Source organism: Anopheles funestus, chromosome 3RL (genome assembly GCF_943734845.2).
Source record: "Anopheles funestus chromosome 3RL, idAnoFuneDA-416_04, whole genome shotgun sequence".
Lineage (NCBI taxonomy): Eukaryota > Metazoa > Arthropoda > Insecta > Diptera > Culicidae > Anopheles > Anopheles funestus.
In genome coordinates this window covers 3,370,655-3,398,460 of record NC_064599.1, presented here as the reverse complement: position 1 = coordinate 3,398,460, position 27,806 = coordinate 3,370,655, and the positions used below count along the sequence as shown (strand labels likewise).

General features: G+C 41.9%; 2 protein-coding genes across 3 annotated transcripts; both read right to left on the bottom strand.

Moving 5' to 3' along the window:
• Positions 1 to 1,071: 1,071 nt before the first annotated feature.
• Positions 1,072 to 10,866, bottom strand: LOC125771550 (uncharacterized). The gene is made up of 2 exons (XM_049442268.1): positions 6,431 to 10,866; positions 1,072 to 6,182 (listed from the first exon to the last, which is right to left on the bottom strand). Exons 1-2 carry the CDS (start codon positions 7,544 to 7,546, stop codon positions 4,581 to 4,583), a joined length of 2,718 nt encoding a protein of 905 aa, XP_049298225.1. The 5' UTR covers positions 7,547 to 10,866; the 3' UTR covers positions 1,072 to 4,580.
• LOC125771551 (tight junction-associated protein 1-like) lies at positions 10,865 to 27,337 on the bottom strand. Of its 2 annotated transcripts, XM_049442269.1 has the most exons (5): positions 26,401 to 27,337; positions 21,718 to 22,053; positions 12,996 to 13,079; positions 12,621 to 12,816; positions 10,865 to 11,263 (listed from the first exon to the last, which is right to left on the bottom strand). In XM_049442269.1, the coding sequence occupies exons 1-5, from the start codon at positions 26,419 to 26,421 to the stop codon at positions 11,229 to 11,231; spliced, it is 672 nt and encodes a 223-aa protein (XP_049298226.1). In that variant the 5' UTR covers positions 26,422 to 27,337; the 3' UTR covers positions 10,865 to 11,228. The 2 variants fall into 2 exon arrangements, with proteins under 2 accessions (XP_049298226.1, XP_049298228.1); XM_049442271.1 differs by lacking the exon at positions 10,865 to 11,263 and having other exon boundaries at positions 11,897 to 12,816; positions 26,401 to 27,334.
• Between the last annotated feature and the right edge of the window lie 469 nt (positions 27,338 to 27,806).

Genomic DNA, 27,806 nt, shown 5'->3' with positions numbered 1-27,806 from the left:
CATCATAAATGACCGGTAGAAAGATGATTCCCCCTGCAATTCGCTCGATCTAATTGGTATGTGATCTTGGCAGACTTAGGTCTCAGACCGGTTGGTAACCACTCTTGGATGATTATAATTATGCAACTTATATTTTTAATCGCCACAAACTGTCGTCCATTAGCTGAGGAGGTGGTTTGCAAGAAAAAAAAACGGGAACATCGTAGAGGTTTCCGTGGCATGAATGCACTTCACGGGGTAACAAACTGGGACACGTCTAAGAAGACGTCAGGAAGCAGAAGGTAATAGACTGATGCCCCAAAATGAGGTCGTCGATGCACTTTTATTCTTGGACAAACAAGTTTTCTGCACCGTACCTGGATGGACGGTTAGATGGGTTTGATAGACAGTAGTGTTTATTTTTGTACTCACTGAGACCTGAGACCCGTGGACCAGCATGGATAGGAAGTATGTTAACTATCTAAAGAATGATCCAGACGCTTAGGTTAGTGCACATAATTTAACCGATTACATGACACCATTCCATCATTTCTAATGGGGCATATTAGGTCAGATGGTAGGAAGGGAAAATAGAATTTGATGATGAAAAAGAATTCATTGCTGTTTATGTTTTATGAAGCAATATATACCTTTATGGCAGTTGTGTAAACGGAAACAATTCCCATATAATTGAGAAAAGTTTTTTAAAGTCGGGATTAACAGCCAACATCTTCATGTTCATACTCAAACGGACCATTCAATAGCTGGAACTGTAGAGCAAGTCATCGTTGTAAAAAGTCAATTTTCTAAGTTACTTCTAAGTCTTCATTCGACAAATAAAAAGGTAAAAGAATCCTTCGATACCTTAAGTTAATACAATACAGAATCTATATCAATAAATATCCGATCAACACTAAACGGTTCAAAATAGACAACCAGACAACGGTCCCACCAGAACCAAAGTATATCTTTACTGCCATCGTGACTCACTTTCGGGACAATAATATTTATTTTTTTAAATCATTATTCCCATGTACTGGTTGGAACCATTTTCGAATAATTATCTCCAAAAATCAATACCACCGCATTACATCAGTTTTGGAAACACATTTATTTTCTGGTTTTTGTTTTGCAATAATAGCATATTCATTTCCTTACGGACAAAATATCATCGGTACGTCAGTTAATAATTATTTTTTGCTTTGGTTTGCTGTTATGTTTTTTTTCTTCATTCCATTTTTCACTTCTTTCCGTTTTGTTTATTTGATAGCAAGTATTTAAGGAAGATAAACAGGGGCAGAGGAATGTTTTTAGGGAAAGAAAAAAAATATGGAAACCGGATGATAAGAAGGAGAAAGGTCAAATTTTGGCTAGCATCATGCTGTCTATTGTTTTTTTTTAAGTTTTATTTTTGTTTGTGCTTTTACTTTCCTTGCTGTTGTTGTTTGTGCACGTCCCCATTGAGTATTAGAGGGAAGTTGAGCTAGATTTTGCAGTAACTATATCGAAACAATTAACATTAATAGAAAATACCACAAAAAACTAATCTTAATACATTATACTGTTTAAAGTATTTAGAAAATGAGTTGCAAGTGGAAGAAATGGATCGGTATTTTGTTTAGAATTGGTATTGTAAAGCATAAAGAACATAATATAGATAGTCTTTAAAAAAACATAAGAATATACAAGTAGAGAACGTTCGAAATCAGTGATGAATAATGCATCTAATCTAGAGAAAAAGATAAAACGATAGCATTCCCGTTCCTCTCTTATCGGTCGTTGGAATCCTTTGTTATCCATCGCAATGGAAAGGACAATATGATAGCAGTGCGTATCGTACAGCTCATGATCCGAAGGCCTACCAGCGGGATGCCGTAATTGGGAATAATTTTTATGTTTTATGGTTTCCCTTTTGCACCACCGGATGTACAGTGCGGAATTTTAACTGATAAAGTGCGCATGGGAACAAAAACCGAAAAGGAATGTAACACGAAAACGAACGCAACAAGAACACGATAAGACATGCATACATGGTGCGTGAGTGATGAGTAATGAGTGAGAGGGAAGTGAGACATTTTTCTCCCGATTAGGATTTCACTGGGAAGAAAATGGGATGGATTGCTTTGATTTCATTCGGAAAGGGTATTTCGATCGATGACGGATGGTATACGTTATACGGCGTTACATGTAAATAGATACGATACGATTAGTAAGTTGATCGTCTTAAATTAAAGCGTTTTGTTTAAGTATTTTTTTCTTCTTCTTATGGTAGGATGGTTAGCACTCATGCCCTCCGTGCGAGGGAATTTTTCTCTGTCTCCATATACAGCCCTTGGTGCCTTTTTTTTCGAGGGTAGGTGTTGAGCATAGAGTGCATGCGCGCCAGTGCAGACTAGAGGTCTGAAAGCAGGTAACGTTTGTAGAATAAAGACATCTAAAGTAAGTCACCGTCACCGGGAGCCAACGGTGACTAAATGCGAACGGAAAATCGAAAGCTAAACCGCAGAAGCATATTTATATATATTAATGGGAATACTTTGAGCCAGGGAAACAAAGCTGAAGGGTTTTTGATCAGATCGGATAGTGTGCCATAAGGAGGGAGCGAGTTTTTTTTCTTTTGTTTTTCTGTTACTAATATTTACGGGTTGTATATCACATGAAGCCATCAAAACGAATATATTCATTCCGCGCCTAGGGGTTTGGTGGATTGGTTTTTTGTACCGTACCGTTCGTATTGGTTCCTATGGACACGACTTTCTCATCGGGACATTTTACTTTTTCATCATTTTTTTGTTGGATAAATCTTGTTTAGGCATTAATGCTTCCTTTATAATTGATGAAAACAGGAGGTAAAAACTCAACTATCACGGTATCGGCATTTACTGGGGGGTACTGGGGAGAGTTCATTTATCCGATTCGGTCCATCTAGCGAACTGTTTGATAAATGCGATTAGATATGAATGTTAACGTACGCAAGCGAATTGTTCTGATAAAACCCCTCGTTTTGTTGTAAGTGTTCTGCGCCTTTTTTGCTTTCCCCCGTCCGTTTTTTTTTCTCTCCCAACATTCATTTACACACACACACAAACACACTGGTTCTGATACATACATATGGACAAATGTCAGGACTGGATTCCTAAAGCATCACTAGACGGATTGATGGGGTTTTGCTTGCATTTTTAATGAGTTAGAATGTAAAAATTTTATGCGCTTAGTACTGATCGCTTACATCAGCTAGGAACTCCTCAAGCCACGACGCATCCGTACTTGATTTGCACTAAATGGGGTATACGGTTATTAGTAACGGTGTGTTGTGTATAAATATGTGTTTTGTTTTGGTTTTAAGGAGGGGGTGTGATTTGTTCCTTTTATTAGGGAATATAACGAACTGTCCGATGTCCCCTGCCGCATATATATAGAGGTGTGCGTACGAATAAATATCCTTCCTTCCTCTATCTATCCTTCACTTTCCTGCTTTCTCATCTACCGGAAAAAAGGCATGGTTACATGGTTAGTGTCATTGTAGCTCGTGGCTACTCCCCCTTTCTTCTACGGACCCGTCCCCAGAGTGTCCCTTAACTTTAAGCCAACAGATAATACATCCTTTTCGTCACTTCTAACGCTACACTTTACCGAAGGAACTTAGTTTGATTTACAAAAAGAAAAACCGATGGTGGGTTAAGGAAAGCATCATAAATTGATTAATTATTCTATGGCGAACTTTTCCCTCTTTAATGTTTCACTATCACTAGCAGTTCTGTCGTGGGTTTCTTCTTCCTCTTCTTCTTCTCCCTTTTTGATTAACTTATCCAGGATGCACACGCAGACAATACGCGACTTTCGTGTCCCGTTGTTACAGTGTTACTATAAAAATATACGAGGCGCATTTCCCTATCGATATCTTTTTTTTTGGTTAATTGAATTGTACAAAGCATAATATAAAATGCTAAATGTGCTTGTGCTTTACGTTATCAAATAAGCCTTTTTTATCTATGATTAAGAAAAGAAAAAAAATATTAAAATAAAAATAAAATTGTGGATTTTTTTCTTTGTTTTTGTTGCTCGGACTTTTCTCAGCTCATCAGCATTTTTCCCTCAACGCTCTCGTAGCGATTGCCTGCTGACAAAGCCTGCACACGCAACGTGTATGAACATTTTACTACAGCGAAATTTGGCGATTAAAGTCCTAAACATAAATGAGCACTTTGATTCCCTTCACATATCCCCCTTCTCACTAAACTACGTTTTATCGACTAAGCCCTAGAGCGTGTGTTTGTGTGCGGTAATTCAATACCGCGATGTTGTGCCGCGGAACCAAGAACGAGCCATTCCCACCCTGTCCGTGGGGGAAAGGATTGGGAAATGGGCCCGATCTGGACGAAGCGCTGTGTGTATGGTTTTATCATTTTCTACAGTTTACATTACCTAGCGACTACGCGATCAACAATTGTAAGCAACGTTCGGTATATGTATCCATTAACTATCCGAAGCTCTGATCCCCACACGGCGGTGGAGCAGCATCTTTGTGCGAGCGTGTTCCTCCCATATTGAGTTGGTTATGTTTTGCTTTGTCTTCGTTTTTTTTTTCTCTCCGTCTTTTCTTACAGATTCGTTTCCGTTCGGTGCGGATTGATCGGGTACTTGTGACTGTTGCCGTACGTGTTACCACCGGACGTGGAGTATGGTGCCGTCTGCTGTGCAACGGCCATGCCGGGAAATAGACCCTTGCAAGGATCACGCACCGGTCGCACCGCGTCCTCCCCGCGACCCTTCACACTTGAAGCGGACGACGAAATCAGTGACTGTCGGCGTGTGTGCATCGTTGACCATTCGTTCTGCTTTAGCAGAAACTGCTTCACGTTGTACTCCATCTGTGCCAGATCGACACTGCTACTGTCGTCGTCCGGATCGACCGGGTCGGCTTCCACCGACAGTCGGCTCTCTTCGTCCATGAGGCACTCGGTAAGCGCACTGTCCCGATGCATGGTGCTACCACCCTTCCGGATTGCACCGAGCCCAGCACCAGTGGAGACGGTAGTTGAATTGCTGTTGTAATCGAGCACGGATGGACCGGCCGTACTGGACAACGTACTGCTGAGATTATTGTTGTAACCATGCTTAACGCCACCGCCCAGTTTGGACGCGCTCGTGCCGATGTGTTGAGCAAAGGAAGTGCTGGCGTACCCGGCCGTACCGATGCCATTGTTGTTGAGCAGATTGCTACCGACCGTTGAGCCGTAGGAATGCAAATGGCGGGCCACTTTCATATCACTAGCCGTGGGTGGCTGCTGTTTGCCTTCGCCGCTGGTACTGATGCCACCGAGGACGGATGTTCTGAGGGAAGCCTTTGCAGCACCGGTCGTGGTGGCATTATTGTTCAAGCTGTCCGTTATCGCAAGGCCTGCCGTAGGTTCATTGTCCGATTCGGTGTTACTCAGCGGTTCGGCATTTCCGAGCTTGGAGTTGTTCTGCACCCATTCGGCGACCCGCGACAACTGCTGGCGGCGGAGTATAGCACTCTCCTGGATGTCTATTTCGCTCGAGATCGAACTGGACTGGGTGCAGGATTTCTTCGACGTCACGTCAATGCCGTCCAGCTTGTTAACGTTGATGTCGAGCCGTGGTTTCGGCAAAGCCGCGGAACCGAGCTTGGTGTTAATCAGCAGATTGCTAACCTCCTCTCCGATCGTACACAACCGATCGGACGAATGTGGTGAGGTGGTGGTACTCATATTACACACCTGCTTGTTACCACCAGGACCTACACCATCCTCATCCACACCACCACCACCACCACCTTCATCAACCCGATTTATAGTTCCACTGATAAGATTTCCGTGGCCATCTGTTCCAACCTCTCCAGTAGTACCTGCCCCCTGGGCAGCTCCTCCCGTCATGGCCGTTTTGTTTGGTGTGACCATCGTTTTGTTGAATCCTGCCGGCGGTATGGAATCGGCGGAAGACGTAGCCGTCGGCAGATTTGTCGTTTTGATGGCACCGTTCAATCCAATCGAAGGATCATCGTCCAGCAGCAGCTCCTCGTCCAGGAACTTGGCACGGCGCGTGTACATCACCGGTGTAGGCGGTTTAGAGTCAAGCCCTTCCAGACTGTCATCCACCAGGTTGTCCAGCAGAATGTTGCTCGAACCGTTCTGTATCCGCAACGCACAGATACGCGGACCAGACATTTTGGGATTTTCAGCCTAAAATGAGAAGGAGTAAAATTAATTTATTTTCTTAATTTGTTCATTAACTTTTAGTTTAATAGGAAATGAAGGTATAAAAACTGGAAAAATTTCGTAAAATGCGCCACAAGTTGTAGGCGATCTGATGATCTTCAGAAACGATCATAAAGTAACCATAATTGTAAATGTTCTGCAGATTGCATACATTTTGGCGCGAAACAATAATTGCGTAGTAGTGACTCCTCAACAGCGCACGACTTCCTCACCTTGATGGTTTTGATGAGATTTCGATTAAAGATTTCAAACATCTTCGCACCGTCCTTCTCCGGATCCTTGCTGCTCGTTCTGCTCCACAAGCTGTTAGTGCTACCGACCGTATGGTACAACCCGCTACCCACACTACCGTTTGCCGATGTTCCATACTTTCCCGTCTGTCCCAACGCTCCATTCCCGGTGGACGAGATCGGAGTGGCATGGCTTCCGCTCATCTGATCCGTATCCTTGATGATGTACGATGGTGAATCGTGCGAAAACTTTAGCTGCTGTCCAGCCGACGACGGTTCGGAACGGTTAAGCTGGGGAGTCATCTGTCCGGCACCGACACCACCACAAACCGGTGGTTTAGCCGGCTTGAAGGTGTTGTCCCCGGGAAGGCCCAGCTTTTTCGCAGGCTGCTGGGAAGTTGGTAGCTTTGCCACAAGCTTATTGTGTTGCTGTTGCTGTGGCTGATGGTTGTGATGTTGATCCGCTGCGTTCGATGTGAGTGAAGCGGTTCGATCGGCCGCAATTCGATGGTGCCCGAGTATGGGATTAACCATCAGGTCGTCCTTCTTTGTGGACACCAACAGTGCGAGCGGTTCGGACGTATCGCCATCACCGCCGGGACCGATATCACAGTTTGATAGGGCGGTCCCACCATTCGTACCACCCGGACCGTCTCCATTCGGAACACCACCCCCGGTCGGTGACACCTTGTCCGGTGTGGTTAGGTAGTCGGACACGCTGCTTTTCGTCTCCGAGATGACGCTGTCACTCGACTTGATCAGCTTCATCATGTACGGGCTGTTGTTGTGGGACGGTGAGTTCAGGTTGCTGCTGCACCGCAGGCAGAGCGTATTGTTCGCTTCACCCTTGATGAGCGTTTGCGTGGCGACACTGTAGTACTTTTGCTCGCTGCCGAGCAGATCGGCCAGCAGCAGCGTGCCGGACTCGTGCAGGCGGGTTTCGGCCGTACCGGCCATACCGTGGCCGTGTGTGCACACGCACGTATCACAGTGTTTGATCGGTGTGCCGAGCAGTGCGTCGCTCGACTTTAGCTCATCCTCCAGGAACTTGGCCATCACGGACGGTGACACAACGTTCTGGCCGTTCGGTGGCGCCATCGAACGGCTGTCCCCGAGCAGATTGTCGGTCGAGTTGGCTGTCGCGCTACCACCCAGCGGTACGACTAGTGTGGCTTCCTGTTGTGCGGTTGATTCCCTGCCTGCGCTCTGCTTACCGTTCGTCTGTATGTCCTGATTACCGTCTAGATTGGACGTAATTTATCGTTTGGAGAAGACAGTAGAAAGAGAGAAAAATAAATTAGTTTATACTATATAATCACAGCCAAGGATTGAAGTTGTTAGTATCGGCAAGAAATAAAGCTAGTTTTGTGTGCAAAATGGTTGAAATAATCGGTTCCTCTCCCCATTTTATCAAGTTTAATCGATCGAAATGGAAGTGAAAAACTAAACTAATATTATCATCACTCCCAAAAAAGGCAAAATGCCTCTCACTATTGCTACAATATTGCGTTTTATTACAATAAAACTGATACACCACGAAAACGCTTAGATTAACGTGCAGTCAAGCCGTGCAATAAGGGAAATGCTATAGGGATTACAGGGATTCGAACAACTACCGCTTACCGTTCGTGTGTGTGTGTGTGTGGCTGATGCTTGCCTACGTAACGTACATTTGCTAAAAGGACCGGAAATAACAACAAAAACTGCTACACTGACCGCTCGATGGATAAAACGAAAACATTTAACCCACGTTTTCGCTCCACAACCTTTGACCGAGAACTTCGTCCATATTCCCCCAAAAAAAAAGTCCTACCGCACCCGTGTGCATTCGGATGGAAACTAATGAAACATTTTACTCCACTTCGCTTAGCAGCAAAAGCATGGGGCAAAAATTGATACAAACCCAAAGCGATACGCGACAGCTACGAGGGTCCGCCCTACCGGAGGGGAAAGTATTGATTTATCCAAGCTCGAAAACCCCTCGGCAATGGGAGCTATTCGCTCTTTTTTTTGTTTAGTTGTACCTGTTTTTTTGTTTTTGCTTTTCTTTCTTTCTTTTTTGCAACTGCTGGTGCTTGCTATATATTGCATGCAATGCACGTTTCCACCAGTAGAACGGAGCGTTCGAGGGGTGGATTTATGCTTGCCTAAACGAACGAAAGCCAAACTAACCCCAGCATGGATGATGGATCCGGCGCTTAAAAGCCTTTGCAAGGAAGGGAAAGGAAGGGAGTGGGATTGGGGCACCTCCCCCAGCGTTTGAGGGGGGGGAAAGGTATTTGACGTTCTAAGTTAAGGAAATATATCCTTCTATAAATACACACAAAAAACCCCATTCGGTTTATTCGATCGGTTAACGTTGAGCGTACTGTGCGAGCGGAGTCCGTGTGTTTCAGCGCCGTGTTTGGCTTTGGCACGCGAAAACACACCACGAAGCGATTTTATAGGTGATGGAAGAGAACGAAAAACTAACACACAAACAAAGCTTAAAGCCGCACGAGCCCCTATACGACAGCAAAACAGAAAAAGCACGCAAGTTCCAGCTCTGTAAACGGTTTTAGAACAGGAAACCCGACATTCAGTTCCCCTCGCGGAGTTGTCTGACCTGTTCTGTATTTTCCACCTCCTAATCCGAATTCAACAGGAAGGAAAGTGAAACACACCACTAGACAGGAACCGATAAATTGGCGCACACCGTACATTACACCCAAGCGGTTGTACCTTTTCCTGGGGCGGAGGAGAAGGTCCTAGAATTCCTTGCCACCGAATGCTCCAGAGCGGCGACGATGGAGGGCGCTAGCGGGCACCACTCGGGGTGTTTATGGTAATGTTTGGTAGCATTTCTCCGGCCAGCATAAATTAAGCACAGACAAGGACTCTGCACACGAAATTTAGCAACAAAAGGCTCATTCTTACTCTCACTCACACTCCCGTTCTTATCTTTCGCGTGCCTTGGTGCCGGAATGCTTCGGGATCTTAAATAAATAATGTCAATTTAGTAGTACCATTTTCACGCAAGCCAACGAAACCAACTTCATCGCAGTCGGTTTTGCCTTCCCGTGTGATAACCGTGCGCCTTAGCACCGATGGGATATAAATCCGGAGTGATTGTTGATGACAGTCTAGCTAATAATTTATCCCTACCATCTGCGCCTGACAGTGTGGAAGCTTTTGTTTTGTCCTCTTCCCCTCCTTTCCCATCCTAATCCTCCCCGCCCCCCTTACTAACACCACAATGATCGCGATCAGCATCGGAAAAGTGAGTAAGCGAGAGCTTTTCTCTTCACGCAGTGTTTACACGCTTTGCCGGCAAATTTTGTTTCGAACGACGTCTCCATAACTCCGGGTTTGGAAATTGGAGCCTATCATGCAGTGAGTGCACCGGTGTGATTATGTTAAGCCAGACCCAGGTTTCCGGGGCCTCTTAAGGTTGGTTGAGGTTTTGCATAATCAACGCTGATTACCTTTAAACTTCGAGCGCAACTTTTGGCAACAGTTCACAGCTTTGTTTGTCTTTGCGTCAAAACTATAACTCTCGCATTGGATGAAGGGTAAACTCCCGGGAAAGGGAGAGTTGAATATGGACGACCCCAAGATGGGGAAGGTTTCAAATTCAAACTTTGTGCAAATAGTTTAAACTCACACAGAGAGCATCAGATGTCGAACGGGGGGTTTTTGCGAACCTTCGCAAACACACTCCCGAACCCAACTCGACAAACACTTTTTGGATTCATTTTCACTTAAAATGGCTCACTCACCACTCGGAGCCATTATACACCGGTCCCATCGGTTTGATTTGATTAAAACGAAATTATGATAATGGGTAAACGATATTCGTCCGTTCGTCCAGCCATTTGATTTCCCACAATCTGGGAAAATCGTGTTTTTTTCGGTTGCTTATCCCATTCAATAAACGACCATGGAGTTTCATCTTGTTTCGCCCATTACACCGAACCGGGGGGAGAAAGCCATTAGTGTAGTAAGGCCGTGGTTTGCTTTATTGCCGTTTTTTTCCACACAGTCACAAGCACACACACACTTTCAAACGGCCGTAAGGATCATTAGAAAAACCGCCCAGGCCGAGACGAGATGATCCGATGCGGTCGCATAAGCTAAAAGCGAAAAAAAGGGTTCCGCTATTTACATTTTTCATTTCATCTCAAGAGAACGCACGTGAGTGAGGTTATGATTATTTAGACCGCGCGCGCGCCCGTTGATGTCGTTAGTGTGGCAGAATGAGGAAAAAAAAATCACACCATTAGACGCACCTTTTAGAACTTTAGGTTAAGTGATGTAGACGAGCGCGTTCCAAAATGGGAGAAAGAAATTGCAATGCAATTAAGAACAGTTCCCGTTGCCGTTTTCTTTTTAATGTATGTAGAGGTGAATGCAGATGAACCAAGTTAGTGGAAATTAGTGGAAATTAGTGGAAATATTAGAAGAGATAACATTGTACTGTTTACGATATAAGAGTATGTAAGTAAGTTTTTCCTTTTTCCCCTTCCTTTTGAATAATAAAATGAACACAGGGGAAAGGTAATAACACGGTGACGTTACGTTCATTCCTTCCGGTACAAGTGGTCCTTGAGGACTGGCTGTCATCCACGCGCCGTCACTAATTAACGATAGTGTTGTGTTTTTACTTACATGGAAGCACATTACGGTGTCTAAAAGACACTTACAGCAGTCACACGGCAAAACAAATCTGAATCACCAAACACCTTTGCTGTGAATTTTACGTGCTAGGAGACATGCACCACTAACTAACTACTGCTTAAACTTAACTGCAACTACTACTACTACGAGCGTTAGGAACTAAAGCAAAAAAAAAGCACACACAAAAGGGTTTTTTTATGTGTGTTTGAGTGGGAAAAAGGAAGTGGTGTACTTTGTGCATAATTTCCAACCTGCAGTGCAAACATAGTTTCGACTAACAAATGTATTCTACTGCATGTATGCATGTGCTGCGCTCGTCACCATCTGCTGTGCAAGCTGCAATGACGCTGATGTAGTAAAAGGGAAAAACTTTTACGAAAACCGTTCCACCCTAACACTTTGGGGTGGAGTTGGCAGCCACTTGCACATTTTTTTTGTAAAGTGTGAAAACAAAAAACCAGGGTATTTTACTACTTATAGCGAATAGTGCAAAACTTCAAAAGATGTTTTTTGGAGAATTTGGCGCCCGGGGGAGGTGGTAAACAGTGGCGCTTTAAACTCAAGCTAAAAGTTCGAAGTACTAATTACCGCAAAGGAAAGCTCACTAACCGGTCATTGTAATGAATGGTAGTGTACTTCATCATAATGGAGAAAAAAGTATCCCGTTCAATGCAAATCAAAAAGAAGGGGGTTGGAATTTTGTTTCCCGCAGATTACAGGGTTTTTCAGTATGAGTGATAAAGTTGGGATAAATTGTCGATTCTTTTCAAGATGTACTCAAGATGCATGCTTTTTTTTAAAGTTTCTCAAATTTCTCTTTTTCGCATATTTTTGAAGCTTTCAGAACCCAAAAAATAAAGTCGAAAACCCCTGCAGCAGGGGTGAAGAAATACAACGAACGGTGCGCTGAAAGCGCCCATAGATTGCCGAAGGATACGAAAGAAATGCCAGCGGATGATAATGGAAATTAATGTAGTTTGAATGCTGCTGCATAAATAAGCGGGCCGCCACTTGCATCAGGTTCACGAGTGCAAATATGTAAGGAGAGGAAAATTAAAGTCAGTGCCGCGGAAAACGAACTTTTTAAATGATGGCGTTGAAGCCTCGAAGGAAGCAAAGCAAAATGTGCAAAGAAATCTAATTCATTAATGATTTTTTTTTTCAAAATTGGTTTGCATTTGGGTAGAGGAAAAGAAAAGAAGCTAATTTCTGCAATGCAAAAATATAAAAATTAAGTATATTTACAAAACAAAAGCAAAATAAAGTGCTTCCGAGCGTTCGCCGTTTGGGCTAAGCCAGGTTTATGTACAACAGACATGCAAGTGCCAAGCAAACAATATCGATAATAAGCACATGCACAAACACACAGCAGAACAGAAGAGCTACGGATCCCAACGAATTCGCGTTTTTTTTTTTTGGATAACGTTTCTGGGTGGGCAAGCGTTCCCTTTAGCAGGATCTGGAGGAAGGCAAAAACTATGCAACCGCTACACACTTCTCGGCTACTAACACTTACCAAGTCCTCGCATGGAATAGACCATGGCGGTCGGAGGGAAGGGACAGATGGGTGGTGGACTGTCGGAGGCTGGCAGCACGTGGTAAGCGTTGGTGGTGGCCATACCAACGCCGCTCGTGCTACCCTCCGAGTCCGAGTGTGAGTTCGTGTCGAGCCGCATGTACGTCGCCACTTTCGATTGAATTTCGATTGGAAGCTGCAACAAAAAAATAGGATAATTTTTTAAAATGCAAGAATGTTACTCTTGTCATAGTGTACAAAGTATTTTAATTTGTCTTATACATACTTTGTACTTTTTTCTGACACCTCACGCATACAACAAAATTGCATAGTAAAGCTGTAACATTTTCTCACAAATATCTCAAACGAACTTACCGAGGAAAGTTTAGGCGATACGAAGCTGTCCGGCTTACACTGTAGCAATTGTATCGCAACACTGATGTCGGTCTTGTAGCGGTCCTACAATAAAAAAAACCCCGAGACACAGAAAAGGCGTTAGACGGATGATGGGAACAGTAAAAAATCTCTCACAACGGGTATGATTCCGGTAAGTGCACGAGCCAGCCAGACACTCTCCGGCTCAATCAACCGCAATGGAACCATTTCCGGAAGCCCTTGGTGTAGTAGCTGTTTTGTCGAAGCCATCTGTACCTAAGCGCTCTGTGGCACCACGTGACGGGTAACATTTCATTTCGTGCCAACGCAGTGTTACGGAGGAACAAAGTACAAAGTGGGAAAAGATTGATTCGTTCCGTGCGGTCGTTCGTTTCGTGGTTCATCTTCTTCGACGTTTCGCGTTCATGACCTCGCTGGCGATCGTTAATGCGAGTCCTTTGGCCTTTTTTCATTCCTTTCAACCATCATCTAAAGGGAATTCCATTATCTCTAGTATGATTTTTTCTTCTCTATAGTATACAGACACCTCGCTGAGTTCGATCGATTGCATGCTGCAATGAGGCGATGAACTGATAGAACGAAGTTTTGACAGTTAAAAGATTAAAAAAAATCTGAACGGCGGGTGTGGATGGTGGGAAGCAGATTTTTTTACATTTTAATTATGCATCGTTTTTCCGATTCATTCTTGAACGGGGGGGAAAAATCAATTACTAACAGGCCCTTTATTTCACGAAAATCAACTTTTTATTTGAAACATCAGATTTTCTTTCTTCCTTTGTTCTTTTATCTTTTCTTCATTTTTTCCTGTCTCTTTGATAATATTGTTTTTACATAAAATATTTTGTTTAAAAGTTACTCACAGTTTTCTTTTTACAAAAGAAAATATTTGCTATTGCTAAGATTAATTATTTAATAAAATTTGGAAATAATTTGACCCACTGGACATGGGGTATCATCATGACAAGTAGCTGTAGTAGTTATTAATAAATAATTTCAATTAAATTTTGTAATCAATCAACTCAATTGCTTCACATGATGTGTGCTAAACAACGTCAAGCGGTGTACCCTAGTACATGGGGCAACAAGCGTTCCATACCGATTGAATATCTGCTACACTGCACAATGCACAATGTTATCCGCACACGTACACTCCCTCTTGAGAGGAATGTATTTATATAATTTTTTTTATATTTTCCACCCTAATGCCACACATTGAGCGAATGAGCAAGGGAATGAGCCTCAAGAATAACTGGAAACCCTTCGAGCAATGTAAGGAAGATGGAAAAAAATCCTATCATGCATCCAGCAAATCCATACATCTTCACTCAGCAACACTCAGCAACACAGGCACCACATCCCGGCAGTGCGCCATCGTGAAGTAATGTTTGCCACTCCTCGCGATTTACGGGAAACTTACACTTCTGCCATCACAATGATGGAAGAAGATTAATGGAAAAATATTTCGCCCCACTATAAGCAGCAGCGACAAACAAACTCGAAAGGAAGCTGCTCTTTGGACGACGAAGGAATCCCTTTTTTTGTGTGTGTTGCTTGCCAATGGCGCACAAGGAATGGAAAAATTTAATTATGTACATCAGTACACAGTGCTGATGTTGGTGGCCCAACAGTGGCCCAAGCGCGACGCCGGAATTCGAACTGAGAAGGGCACTAGTGTAGAAGTATAGCATTACAGTACATTACGACTTCTGGTAGCATAAATGATGGGCTTCGTGAGTGGTATCTATGGCAATCATATCGTTGCAGTTGCGAAATGGTTCTGAGGTTATTATTTTTTTGAATAAAAACATTAAATACATACAATGATGGTAATGGCAAAAAATGTTTAAAGCACTTTTTTCCATAAGCATTTTTTTAACTCATAAGCTATTTGACGAGCAATTGTCACGTTTGCGATTTAGAAAAAATTTGGGAAACTCCATATTAAAAATTGCAAAAAGTCGCTATATGTGCATTCGAAGCGCGACTTGACGCCACGACAATTTTCTGTAATGGCGGCCTGGATAGCTCGATTTTGCTGGCAAGCAACAAGGTAAACAAATACAAATTCAAAAATGAGATCGCTTGGGTGTCAAAAAAATCTCATCTCGTGGACATTTCCCAAAAATTTTTTTATAAATTTGCCAAATAGCCTTAGCATTTTTTGAGCAATTTAGCAAAATTTATAAATTTTTATATTTTAATGCGAGTATATTGCAATAAGTTTCACACAAATAATGCTTTGAGTTGAAAAAAGAGTAAAAAATAAGAAAAAAAATTTAAAAAAAATTTCAACTTGAAAATTTCATAAGGCTTACCCCTTACCATTTTTTTGGGCAATTTAGCAAAATTTATAAATTTGCTATATTTTAATGCGAATATGTTGCAATAAATTTCTTTTCACTCAAATAATGCTTTAAATTGAAAAAAAAAGAATAAATAATATTAAAATAATTATAAATTTGCCAATCTCCTAATCTTCATTGCGTGAGAAACGATGTAATAAATAACTCATATTGCATACCTTCAGGCGGGTTTACCCATGATTCAATCCATCGTAAAGTCATTGAGGTGAGAAGAGCTTTAAATCTTTTTCTAACTGTTTGCGCATATATTCAGTTAAATGTATACAAACGAATACTCTAAATATTTATAAAAGACTTTTACAAAACTGATAGTGCCAATGGAATTATATGGAAAACAGAGATACAGAGATTGGTTTAAATTAAATTTTTTAATTTAATTTCTTGGGGTTCGCACTTTACGACAAACTTTAAAGCAACGATTGTTACTGAAATTATGCTATTTCTTTAGACGAAAAAAATCAATTGCTTCTTTCCCTACCAACAGATTGTTCCGGACGGCTGACGGTTAATTACACAAGTAATGAAAATCTGTCCAACTGCACAACAGCTGAATTACATCCAGTAATGGACTGTAAACGAATGATGAAGGAAATAAAAAGTATAAAATAAATGACCCACAAAAAAAAACAAATAAGTATTAGCCCAGCTAATCTCTACACTAGAGATGTGCAAAGTGAGTAAGAGTGAGATAGTGATTTGAAACGTTGTAGTGAACGAGTTTCGTTCACTCATCACGATGAGTTTTAGCGACTCTTTTTTCACTTACTCACTCATGAGTGTAAACATGTAGCCGTGGTGAGTCGAGTTGCTAAAAGAGTAAATACGTGAGTTGAAACGAAAATGAGTTGAAACAAAAATGAATTGAAACGAAAATGAGTTGAAACAAAAATGAGTTGAAACAAAAATGAGTTGAAACGAAAATGAGTTGAAACAAAAACGAGTTGAAATGAAATGTTTGATACACATGAGTTGAAACGCAATACATGTGTACAATACCCAAACTAGCCAAATGAATATACTTCTCGCTCTGCCTAACTATCAAACATGCATAAGCGAACAAGCGGGCTAGACTGATCGACATTGACATGAAACGGGATACTTATTCGGATATTTATTATCCTACTCACTCATGAGTATATTCATTTTGCTAGTTTGGGTATGGTACACATGTTTTCTGTTTCAACTCATGTATATCAAACGATTGGTTTCAACTCATTTTTGTTTCAACTAATTTTCGTTTCAACTCATTTTTGTTTCAACTCATTTTCGTTTCAACTCACGTATTTACTCTTTTAGCAACTCGACTCACCACGGCTACATGCTTACACTCATGAGTGAGTAAAATGACCGAACCGGGGTTTTTTATGACTCCGAAATGAGTCGATAAACGAGCTGACTCCTTATACCGACTCATTCACTCTGAGTTGACTCACTGAAAAGAGTCGTTATTCTCATCTCTACTCTACACTTGAGTTCTACACAGGTTATTCAAACAACGGAATGGAGAAGATTTGGTTAGATATCGTCACGGCAAGTTAACACCGTACTTTGCCGTAGCTCTTATAAAGTCCACCGCCACCTGTCATCTCTAATCGTTCCATCTTACATTTTCCAAGGATCATAACGATCTGTTCCAACAATTGGTACGGCAAATGCGGTGATACCAGTGTGCCTTCCATTGCATCCAGCTACGGTACAAAGGTTAAACACTTCTTTCGCCGGAAACCCGTTCACCAGCTCCGACACAGCCACGGAGAGGTTTATCCACGCACGGTTACCATCATTCCAAAGGGACTTTGGGGCGCGTAATCCTTTGAAGCACCCGAACAAAGTAATAAGCAAAATAGACGTAATCCATCGAGTGGCCGCTCGTCAGGGCGCACGGTATCCGAATGGCAACATTCGCTTTATTCTCTATCCGACGCAATCAGATGGTATTACCGGCGTAATGTAAACGATGCCAGGGATATGGTATTATCACCACCCGCTCGGCAAAAACGGATAACGCGTAACCGGCAACCGTTCGTAAAACACGGAAACGGATCATCGTGTCGTCCAACTTTCCCATGTCCGAGACGGTAAGAAAAAAGCAAAAAACACAGACCGAAGAAAACAATTTCACATCTCAGCTTGGAACCGAAACGGATTATCACCTCACCAAAGGGAAAACATAACTTGATGTGAGCGGTTTGAAGCGATGTATTTCTACTGAGTCACTCACTCGCGGGCAATATTCAGCCAGGCACGCGTGGGGTTTTTGTTTTTCCTCGGGTTCTTTGCCGAAATTGAAGTCAATGGATTGGAGCTGTTAGAAAGAGTTGCATTTTTAACACCGAAATTTCATAAACAACATCTTTTGGGACCGGTTAAAAGATGGTCTTACAAGGTCGGATGGGAAGTTTTCTTCTGTTGTATTGAGATTTCAAGATGATTGCGTAAATTGCGTGAAAATTGAAGATTATTCATGGGAAAAAATAATACTTAGGACTTAAAATGAGAATCTCAATTTCTCAAGATTATTCATGGGAAAAAATAATACTTAGGACTTAAAGTGAGTATTTCAATTTCTTGCTTATAAACAAGGTTATGAAAATTAAAGTTTAAATAAAAGTAAAAAATAAAACTTTGCCAGGGTTGAATATCGTCTTTTAGTTCTTTAATCAACTCCTTATCTTGGTATCCGAATTACTCATTACAAAAATAAAGAATAATATCGTGTCACACTCAAAAAATCAATGTCTACGTATAAAAAGTACTTATTTCATTAATCATTCTAAGTTGCTATTTTAATCGGCCATCGTGTATATACTGCTTCATGGTTCAAGTTTTCCCAGCCCAACCATTACCGCTACGGTCTGCTACCCGTCCCGAAACTTTATTTTTCAGGTCAAGAGGATTTAAAACATGAATCGGGAGTTTCCGGCTTTTTTTGCCTTTTAACCAAACCCCATTCTTTATTCACTGCCGAGTTTGCAAAGTGATCATTTTGTTGTAATGATTTGCTACTTTCCAGCTCGTATAGTTATCCTCCTTTTATTTTTCGTCCTTCACTTTTCAACATCAGCATATTTTGTTTCCTCTCGAAAGTTGCGCCCTGTAGTAGAACCTTTCAAAAAAAAAAGAGGCAAAGTAATTGTAACTGACGTCGGGTATATATCCGGAACAGCTGCATTTTCATACGCGTAAAACCGCTGAGTGTACGGAATTTTCTTTATAAACCGCTTTTGGAAGAAGGCGAAGGGCACAAACCGATAACCGATTGATGTGGCACAACCGTAAATGGTGTGACCATTTTTAAGTGGACTCTTTTAAGTCCTGTTCCTACAAAACCAAAATCTTACACTGATCGGTTCGTAAGATTTGCACTCGGAAAAATCGTACACTCCTTGGCTAGAAGTGGATGGAAAATGGCGAACGGTCCATCCCCGTATCGGTCGGTTTCCCTTTGTCAAAAGACAACCCAAAGCAGGGCGGTTCCACCTTCTTGAGCAAATCATCGATACACGGTGGTGAAAAGGCGCATATATGGCATTATATTTTTGCACCTTTCAATACGGATGACAACTTTGCTCGTTACCCATGCGTCCGATCGAAACCGTCTGGTGTATGTTACCGTGGATTTACGGAAAACGGATGCCTTCGTGCAAATAGCATATCCAACAAACTTTGATTGCCGGCACCCTGCGCTAGCGCGGTGCAACCGGTACGACAACGCCATCCGGCAGCCGCTTCCCGTGCACTGTATCGGGTGTTGTTTTTCTTCCCGGGCTTTCCCGGGAACGAGTCCAATTTCTCGGCTCACTGAAGCATAGGGACGAAAGGTCGGCGACACTTATTCTGCTTCAGTGGACCAACGGATTGTCGTTTTTTGGGGGGCAACGATTTCCTTACCATCCCGAAGACAATTACTGTGGCATTGGGCGATAACAGGCGCTTATTCGCGTGTTACGTTCGTATGGTTGAGCTTGAGTTTTATTCGATATTTCGATGTTTTGATGAGATCCCCTTAAGCCCCATTTATTGGCAGGGGGACAGTGAAATACAAACACCTCTACAGGTATTGGCTAGAGGACAAGTTGAGACATACTGAAAAGACCTTTATGAAACAAATCTATATTTTCTACAATTTTTTTTTTAAATTAAGAACTAATAGTAGGAAAATTATATAGAATTACTCTAATATAATTATACGAATAGAAAATATTTCTAGTATCTAGCCATGGTGAAAATGGTACGGACACGTACACGGTCTTCATATCCCTCTCTGTGCTCTGTTCAATAAATCAATCTCAACGTGCTATTCACCACAGCATCAGCACCCCCTTACAAGACAAACGACCCGTTTTTTCGTTATTGCAAAACCGAGCGAACACAGAGATGAACTCAACCGCGGTGCCCTATTTCTGGCCAAATTCCCCAACCCAACGGTCGTGCAAGTGGAAAATATGGAAAACCCTCTGATCAAACAACAACCATTCGACAACGCTGAGAAACGGAGGCTGTGAATACACCGTGTGCGATGGAATAAAATGGCAGACCGACTTTGTATGAGATACATTTCCCTCCTCAATACCGATAGGGGTGGGTTTTTTTTGCTTTCAAGGGGTGCAAAAACTGGATCAATACTTCATCCAAACCAACAGGTTGTGTGTTGGTTTTATAATCAATAAAAATCAATACAACGGCATAAAACTGAACTGTGCTCCGGAGGTGACGGAACTGGAATCGAACAGGGATGTTGAATTGAAGGTTGTACTTTTCTGACAGGATGAAGACATTTTGATTTTGCATCTTCAATGGACCATGAAACCGATGAGACAAGGGCAGGATAAGGCGACATGTAAAGCGTGTTCTTTTTTCTATTCACTTTATTGTATTGTAAAGGTATTCGAGGTTAAAGAAATTATATTAACCGAAAGAAATCATTCAATATTAAGCTATCACTCATTTGAAAAATACCGAAATATATAATAAAAGATTTTCTTATTTTTTTAAATATAAATCCTAAATAGAAATAAACTGTTTTGTTCCAAATCGCTAAGATATTATTACCCTGTGTTTCACAATTATCTAAAAAGCTCATTTGCCTCGAACAACACAGACGAGAGACTATTCTTGAACATGACATGAGCTTAAGATGTCACATACAGCGTATATCCGATTTGCGGCAAATCCAATCACGTGACAATTCTTATTAACATGCTTCAATTGAAGTTTTTTTTGCTCTCCTTTTCGCCATCCCATTTGCATCTACTGCTCGGTGACATCAGCGCCATCCACATCATCATCGTCACCACAATGTCCTTCAATATTCTACGAAAAACGGTACCACTCCCCATTCCTTTCCCCTGATTCTCAACCATCTGACCCTAGCACAAGAGTAACACATCTATCGGACACGGTCCAAATTCGGTTTCATTGTCGTTGGCGCCCCCGAAAACTGACTCATCGGACGTATTTCATCCAATTCCAGCAACAAAACTTTCCGGTTCAAGTTCAGCGGAAACCCCCGTTTTTCGGACAGGCCTGGAGCATCGCCAGTGAATCTCGGCAACAAACCTCGATAAAATGGCTCGTTCTTGCAGGGCCGAGCCAATTCGATTTCCATCGCTTGCTGGCGACCAGAAGGCTCCGGTAGCCGTACGGAATCAGTACAGAAAAATAATGTACGAACGTGGAGGGAAAAATCAAGAGCATGAACAGTGTTACTAATCGAATCATGTTCATTTCGTCCGGAGCTGCAGATTGAGGTCAGACCGAACACGGTGAGTACCATGGCATGAGTTAAGTACAATTCTGTTGCGGAAAAGCGTTTGCAGTGGAGCAGTTTCGAGGAGGATGTTTCTTTGCTGGATAGCATCCACAATGGAATCATTGCCTGTTCGAAGGAGAAAAGGCACGAAAATGCTATTTATCTGAGTTCTAGATCTTGATGAAACTGTTAATAAATTTATCACATATTAAAAACCATCCATGCAACCAACTGAGATTGTGTTGATAGAGTGTAAAAATGTGTCGCGCATTATCATGCCACGATCACGGATGCTTTAGATGACATGATTAGGTGTGAACGTGGCTCGTGATACAAAGTAATGGGCGCCTCCATCGGCGCATTAGCAATTTTTGAAACATTAATATTAGTATGAGAAAAAAAAACAATTCAATTTCGCAATCATTAAATAATATTTATGGTCTTAAAAATACATAAAAATTTGTTTTTTGTTGCTTTTAAAAAATATAAATTAAAAATATTTACTAAAATTATTAAAAGTCATTAAATACTATATTTCAATTATTCAATAAATTTTTATAAATTTTACACTCATACTCATACTTACAATTTCCCGCTTCAAGCTCTGGATGTTGTAGTTGGCCTGGGCCAACCGAACGCTCAGCGTCGCCACATCGCTCGTCAGCTGCGCACGTTCGCCCGAGTTACGATCGACCAGCTTCAGCAGCTTGTCCTCCAGGTTTTGGTTCAGCTTTTGGACGCGCTTGTGCGACTCGTACAGCCGCTCGTACTTGTCCTGCCAGGCGATGATGCTATCCTCCAGCTCGACCTGCCGGTCACTCTCCTGCAGACAGGCACTTTCCATTGCCAGCAGCTGCGAGTGCTTGTCGGCCAGCGCACTCTTCAACACCTCGATTTCGGCGGCCAGCTGCACCTCGCAGTTCTGTACGAGATGGAATTGCGAAAATGTGGGAGGAACGCGTAAGTGGGAGAATGTTTTCCACCGAGCTACGTAATGACGTTTTATGACAAGTAGATTTTTTTCCCCCAAACCCGCAAAAAATGGGAAGGCTTCTCGTTAAGGGCGGCAAAGAAACAAACAAAAACATATACCCGGGTAATGGGTATGTCGAATAGAAACAACGAAAAAATAAAACAGAAGCTCATCGCTAAGTAAAAAGTCAGGACAAGGGCCAAATAAGTACTCGGAATGGTACGACATTCAAACGTCATCCCATTTTGATTCCCATCCACCCAAAACGCCTACCATTTGGTCGTTTCTCGGAACAAATGAAACAAAAGCATACACAAAACATTGTGTGGTTTTTTTTCTCTCCCTCCCTCCGTACTGATGGTTGATTCTACGAAGCTCCCACTGCGAGATTGTTCGGTTGAAAATGAGCTTTTCCCATACCCGTGGGTACATCACAAAGTCTACCGAACAATATAATGTGCATCCGTAAAGGGACCGCACCGAAGTATAGACGGGGAAAATGTGGGAAAAAACGGAAAAGGATAATACACAAATGCTCGCCCCCTCGCAAAATGCTTCCTGTGAGCATTTACGCCAACTACTCTCTGTCTGTCATCTAATCTTCACCAAAGTCAGGCTGTGAATTATATTTTCACCTCGACTCGAAACATCCTCAAACACATGTGCGTGTGTGTGAGGGGAGTCTTTGGCAAAAATAAGTCTCCCCAAAGGAAAGGGAGTAACCACATACGATGGTGGTTCCGCGCTACCGAACAACAAAGGAAAGGTTGGAACCATCTTTACACAAAGCACGAGCGAAAGGTATTCCCTCCATTGCACTTTCGACATTTTCGAATTGTTCGTTGTGGCTTAGAGAAAAATAAGCCTATTTTTAGGCTGAGTTTAAGGGGAGTTACAGAACGAATCATTACAGTCGTAAATATACGCTTTGTATGCAAAGAATGTTAATCAAAGCTCTTTTCTTGTTAAATGTTACAAAAATACAAGACATTTTAGTCAAGCTGGCTCATAATATAAACCCGAAAAAAGACACTTCAAGCAATAAAAATTCAACAGATGTTTAGATGTCATTTTTCTATCCAATTTCTCCACCTTAAATTCATCTTACAAGAGTGTTGAACACGCAGTTTAACCATTCACCCAAAGTCCACAGAAAACAGCTGCTCGCTGCAGTACTGCACTTGATATCTGATGTTAAATAAAGCCACAATGCGACGGAACCGCAACTGTAATCATCTCCAAACGTCGCTTGAATTTTATTTATTACCATTTAATCTAGCGTCAAAACGCTTTCCTTTGCCGTCGTGTGTTCCTCATGCTCCACAAACGAACGTTTCATTTCAACGTAATTGTCGACGGGTTGTGCCGCTGGTGGTGTGATGCTGGTGTAAAACAAATACCAGCAAAACTTCACTACATGCAACAAAACGGAGCGATCCATCGGTACGGTGAAGAATTCTTCTCAATCTCCCCCGCCGCCTGGGGCGCAATAGGGTTTGAGCTCGAGGTTTTTGTGCGGTTTTCAGCTGCCTTTTGCCGCTTTGTCTTATCTGCTGCTAGATGATGGCATTATACCAGTGGTTCACAAAGTACCGCTTCGTTACTTTACAATCGAACGTTGGCGCTTGTTTCGACTGATAAGCATGGGAGATGATCCGGAAGAGATCGGTCGGGTTCGGGATCTGCCTTGGAGGTTATGCGCCGTGGAGGGCGTTGATAGAATGTTAGTTTAAGACCTCAAACTACGACGCCATGCCGAACGGTGCTGGAATGTGTGGTTGGTTTTAGTGTTTTAGAACACAAACGCACAAATAACCGAAAAGCCACGGTCGTGATCGGTGGATCGTGGGTCATGAAGTTATCTCGCTGCTCAAGGCACTAGGACGTAATCATCCGTTGAGAAGGAATACGCAAATTGTTTTCAAACAGATTGCCAACTAGAAATCATCTCAATGGAACGAAGTAAAGGCACTTAGCAAGGTAACACAAATAATTTATTGATTTTTATATCAATTTAATCAACAAGGAATTTATTTTTTATTTTATTTTAAATAATTGTTTTTAAATGTCGAATGTAAAATAAATTTAATGAATAAAACTAAACTTTTTATTTTTTCGAGTTATATAAGCAAAATTCTTTAGATCCTCAATATGTTATTATTTACATAAAATTGACCAAAATTTTAAAAAAATTAAAATCTTTTCCATTTAAAACATAGTGTCAGTGCACTAGTGCGCATTGTAGAAAATACCTCACAATCGCCGTTAATCACCGCCATTCCAATGTCATTTTAATACCTTAACGAGATCCAGCACACGCTCAGCAAGTGTCAGGCTCAATAATCAACCATTCTTAAGGGGGCTTAGGGAACAGTGGAAACCATGTTACGCTACACACCCGCTTCCCAATTTAAACCGTAAATGAATGATGATAAAATCCTTCACCATAGTTTACGTGTTGCGGTGGAGAAAATCATTACCGTGTGCCCGAGCGCACACATTCGTATGGAGCTGCGCGCACGTAAGGTAATTGAATTTACCTCATCCACCTAGGGGCAGGAACTCCCGCTAAGGACGACTCCAACCCGGGAGATCCTTTTCCGCATCCCTTGCAATCGGTTTGCCGAAGTCCTCGCCCTTGTCGGGACTCATAAATCGAACGAGCAGGAAATGACGGACGACCTGTTGCAAATTAAAATCTCCATTCCACCACATCGAAGACGCACATCATCTCGCAAGGTGCAGGGCTTTAACGGTGAAGTCACCCGCTCTGCAAACCGGTGTGTCGACCGTCACCGAAGCTCTATACCCGCTGACAACCAATTACGCTTTCCAGCTAGGTGAAATTAATTAAAAAAATAAAATTAACGTCTGTCTAAAGGGGGCGAGTGTTCCGTATAGCACACCGGATACCATCCGACAGTATCCTCGGAAAACGACGTCATTCCTTTTGCCGTGTGTTTGTATTGGTGCTGCCACCTTCAGCGGGCTGCGTATCGAATCCTGAGCAAGCGGATTGAAGGGACAGCGGATGCAGAAATTGCATTGCGAAGAGCACCATTAGATGCATCAACGTAATCACGTTCCATTATACAAGAAGCTGGGAGGGGAGGTGAAGATGGAACTCAGGTGTGCGGGTGGGCAAAGGGAAAAGCTTTGCAAATCGAGTTTTCTCATGAGTTTTCCACCGATATCCGGGGTTTACGTCATGAGGAAATGCACATTCGTATTCGTGCTTCATCTTCCCGAAGGCTTGTGGGACATTTGTTTTGCTTTGTTTCAAATGTTTTCAAATTTCTTGGAAAATTTCCAATATTTATACACATTTTCTTCCCCTATTTTATATGGAAACATTCTCGATATCTGGGCAATTGGATTCCTTCCTATAACAAAGAAAGCTATTGGATGGAAAACTTCATTTGACTTTGGGAGGGGAAAAAGGAAAATTTATGAACGAAGAAGTCAGGACTGCTTCAGGACACTTGCAGCACCCTCATCGTACTTCAACAAGAAACAGGAAGCAACCACTCGCACACTGTTGCACATAACAACACAAACACAGTACGACGGCGAGGAGGTTTGTTCACATTGGCCCAAGTAAAATGGCCACAATTAAACTCCTTCCATTTACACCTCTACTCGTCCTACGGTAGACGGCCGTTTTGTTTTTTATTGTTGTTGTTTGACTTGTGGTTCCCTGTGGTCGTCATTGTCTTTCCAACCACCGTCGCAAGTCGCTCGAGAAAGGTTCGTTCGTCATTTCTCACACAGACGGGAAATGCTTACGTTCTGCGGTGTGGATTAGAAGAAAAACCCCCATCACCGTCTGGGGAATATAAACATTTAAAATTCAATCCCAAGTGCGACGAGAGCACAATTTTATCCTTGCCACAAGAGACTGGAATTTTTTTTATGGTTTGTTGTGGGTATTTGTTTCGCAATGAAGAAGGGACCACAGGGTGGAAAGGTCAAAATTCCCGTTTTATTACTGCAGAGCCTTTTAACAAACACTACCACACACACACACACAGAGACACACAGTCGCTTTTCACACACGCACATGCTCTTTTTCACACATCGTACACGAGCGCCCTCTCTTGATTAACCTCGTCGAGAATCGGAAAATCATCCAAACAGGGAAGTCACGAAAAAGGACACGCGGAAACAGAAAGGGCCACCACACGCGGGAGCGGGGAAGTTACACGATGAAGCCGAAGGTAGGGAGGGATTTTTCCTTTTCCCTAGTTTTTCACTTCCTTCGGTCGTATCACCTTCAGGATGTTCCGTCATTCATACCTGCTCACTGTTGGACGACATTTTGTAGCATTCACTTGTGAAACGCCACTGCCCTGCTGGTTGGGTGGGTGTGAGGGAGTATTGTGGATATTACTGCAAAGCACTATCAGCAAAGCACTGTATTTGCATCGCCGTCTCGGGTGTTTGGACCAAATTGCAAATATTTTCTACTGTTACCGCTCCGGTAAAACGGGAGGGTAAAATAAACATACACACGCGCTTTTACATACACACACACACCTAGAAACAGCACACCTTAGGCAGCCGACGATGGCCGACGGAAGATAATCTTCCGTAACTTCGCAATGTTTTGCGCAATTGGACGTATTATTGAATTGGTTGCATTAATTGTTGGATTGTGTTTTTTTCTTTACTTTCAGTTGTTACTAAACTTTCGATTACATTTACAGACACACACACCACGGATGTGATTACGAATGTACGGAAAAATGGTTGTTTCTATATTTTCTTTTTCACTCTTCTCCCACCCAAGAACTGCACTTTTCCACATGCGTACAGAACGAGCACGCAAGACAGCAGCAGTAGCAGCACCGACCGAACCGAAACGAATGACAACGATGTTGGAAAACACCGTGCCTTTCGGTGGTAGAAAGGATTTTCCACTGCTGTTTGAAATTGCCCGCGAGAGAGAGAGAGAGAGCGGTGTTGGAGGCTAAAACTTTCTCTCCCGCTCACTAGGCACGCCACTACCATCGTTATTGCGTACACGCATACGAATCATTTGACATGTTTTTGGCGTACCATTTTAAATGACATTTAACTAAAGAACTTATCATGAATTAGGTAAATTTTAATAAGCAGTTTAGTTGCTTGATTTGTCGTTGATGTTTTTTATATTTTTTATGTGAATGTTTAATTCGTTTTTGAGCATTATTTTTATCCTTGCAGAACTAGAGAACAAATGTTAAAGTAATGTTTTTTTTTCTTTAACATTCAAGTATGAATGCCTTTGCAAAAATTGTGAAAACGTGCTTCACAATTGAAAAACAAATTTATTAAGTTTGAGTTTTATTTATTTGAAGTTTTTTTAAAGAACGCCCAAAAAGGTGTGTTTTGAACAAAACTATGTAAATACTATTTTTAATCTACTATAAAATAACAAACAGTATGTTTGCTGATTGTAGACAAAAAATATGAGAAAATTTCCATCAATTAATCTAAAAAAATAACTTAAAACCGCGCACACTGTGACTTTTTCAAATAATAACCATACGGAATGAAACATTTCTGAAATATTTCAAGTCGCAGCGGGAAAAGTGATTTCGCATAAATGCTCTTTATCAACACTAGAATTACATAACTGGTACATGAATCATAACGACCATAAATTTGTGTATTTCTTTTGTAATTTTATTTTATATTTTAATACATTTTATTTGCAAAGT

What these genes read in the sequence shown, in the direction of transcription:
- LOC125771550 (XM_049442268.1), bottom strand. Translation starts at nt 7,546, where the DNA reads ATGGCGCCACCGAACGGCCAGAACGTTGTGTCACCGTCCGTGATGGCC. An exon ending in ATCTCATCAAAACCATCAAG is followed by an intron (nt 6,183 to 6,430) that starts GTGAGGAAGTCG and finishes TTCTCATTTTAG; the next exon opens with GCTGAAAATCCCAAAATGTC.
- LOC125771551 (XM_049442269.1), bottom strand. Translation starts at nt 26,421, where the DNA reads ATGTCGTCCAACAGTGAGCAG. An exon ending in TGTCGTCCAACAGTGAGCAG is followed by an intron (nt 22,054 to 26,400) that starts GTATGAATGACG and finishes CATCTCGTACAG; the next exon opens with AACTGCGAGGTGCAGCTGGC. An exon ending in CTATTCCATGCGAGGACTTG is followed by an intron (nt 11,264 to 12,620) that starts GTAAGTGTTAGT and finishes TTTTTGCTTTAG; the next exon opens with TTCCTAACGCTCGTAGTAGT.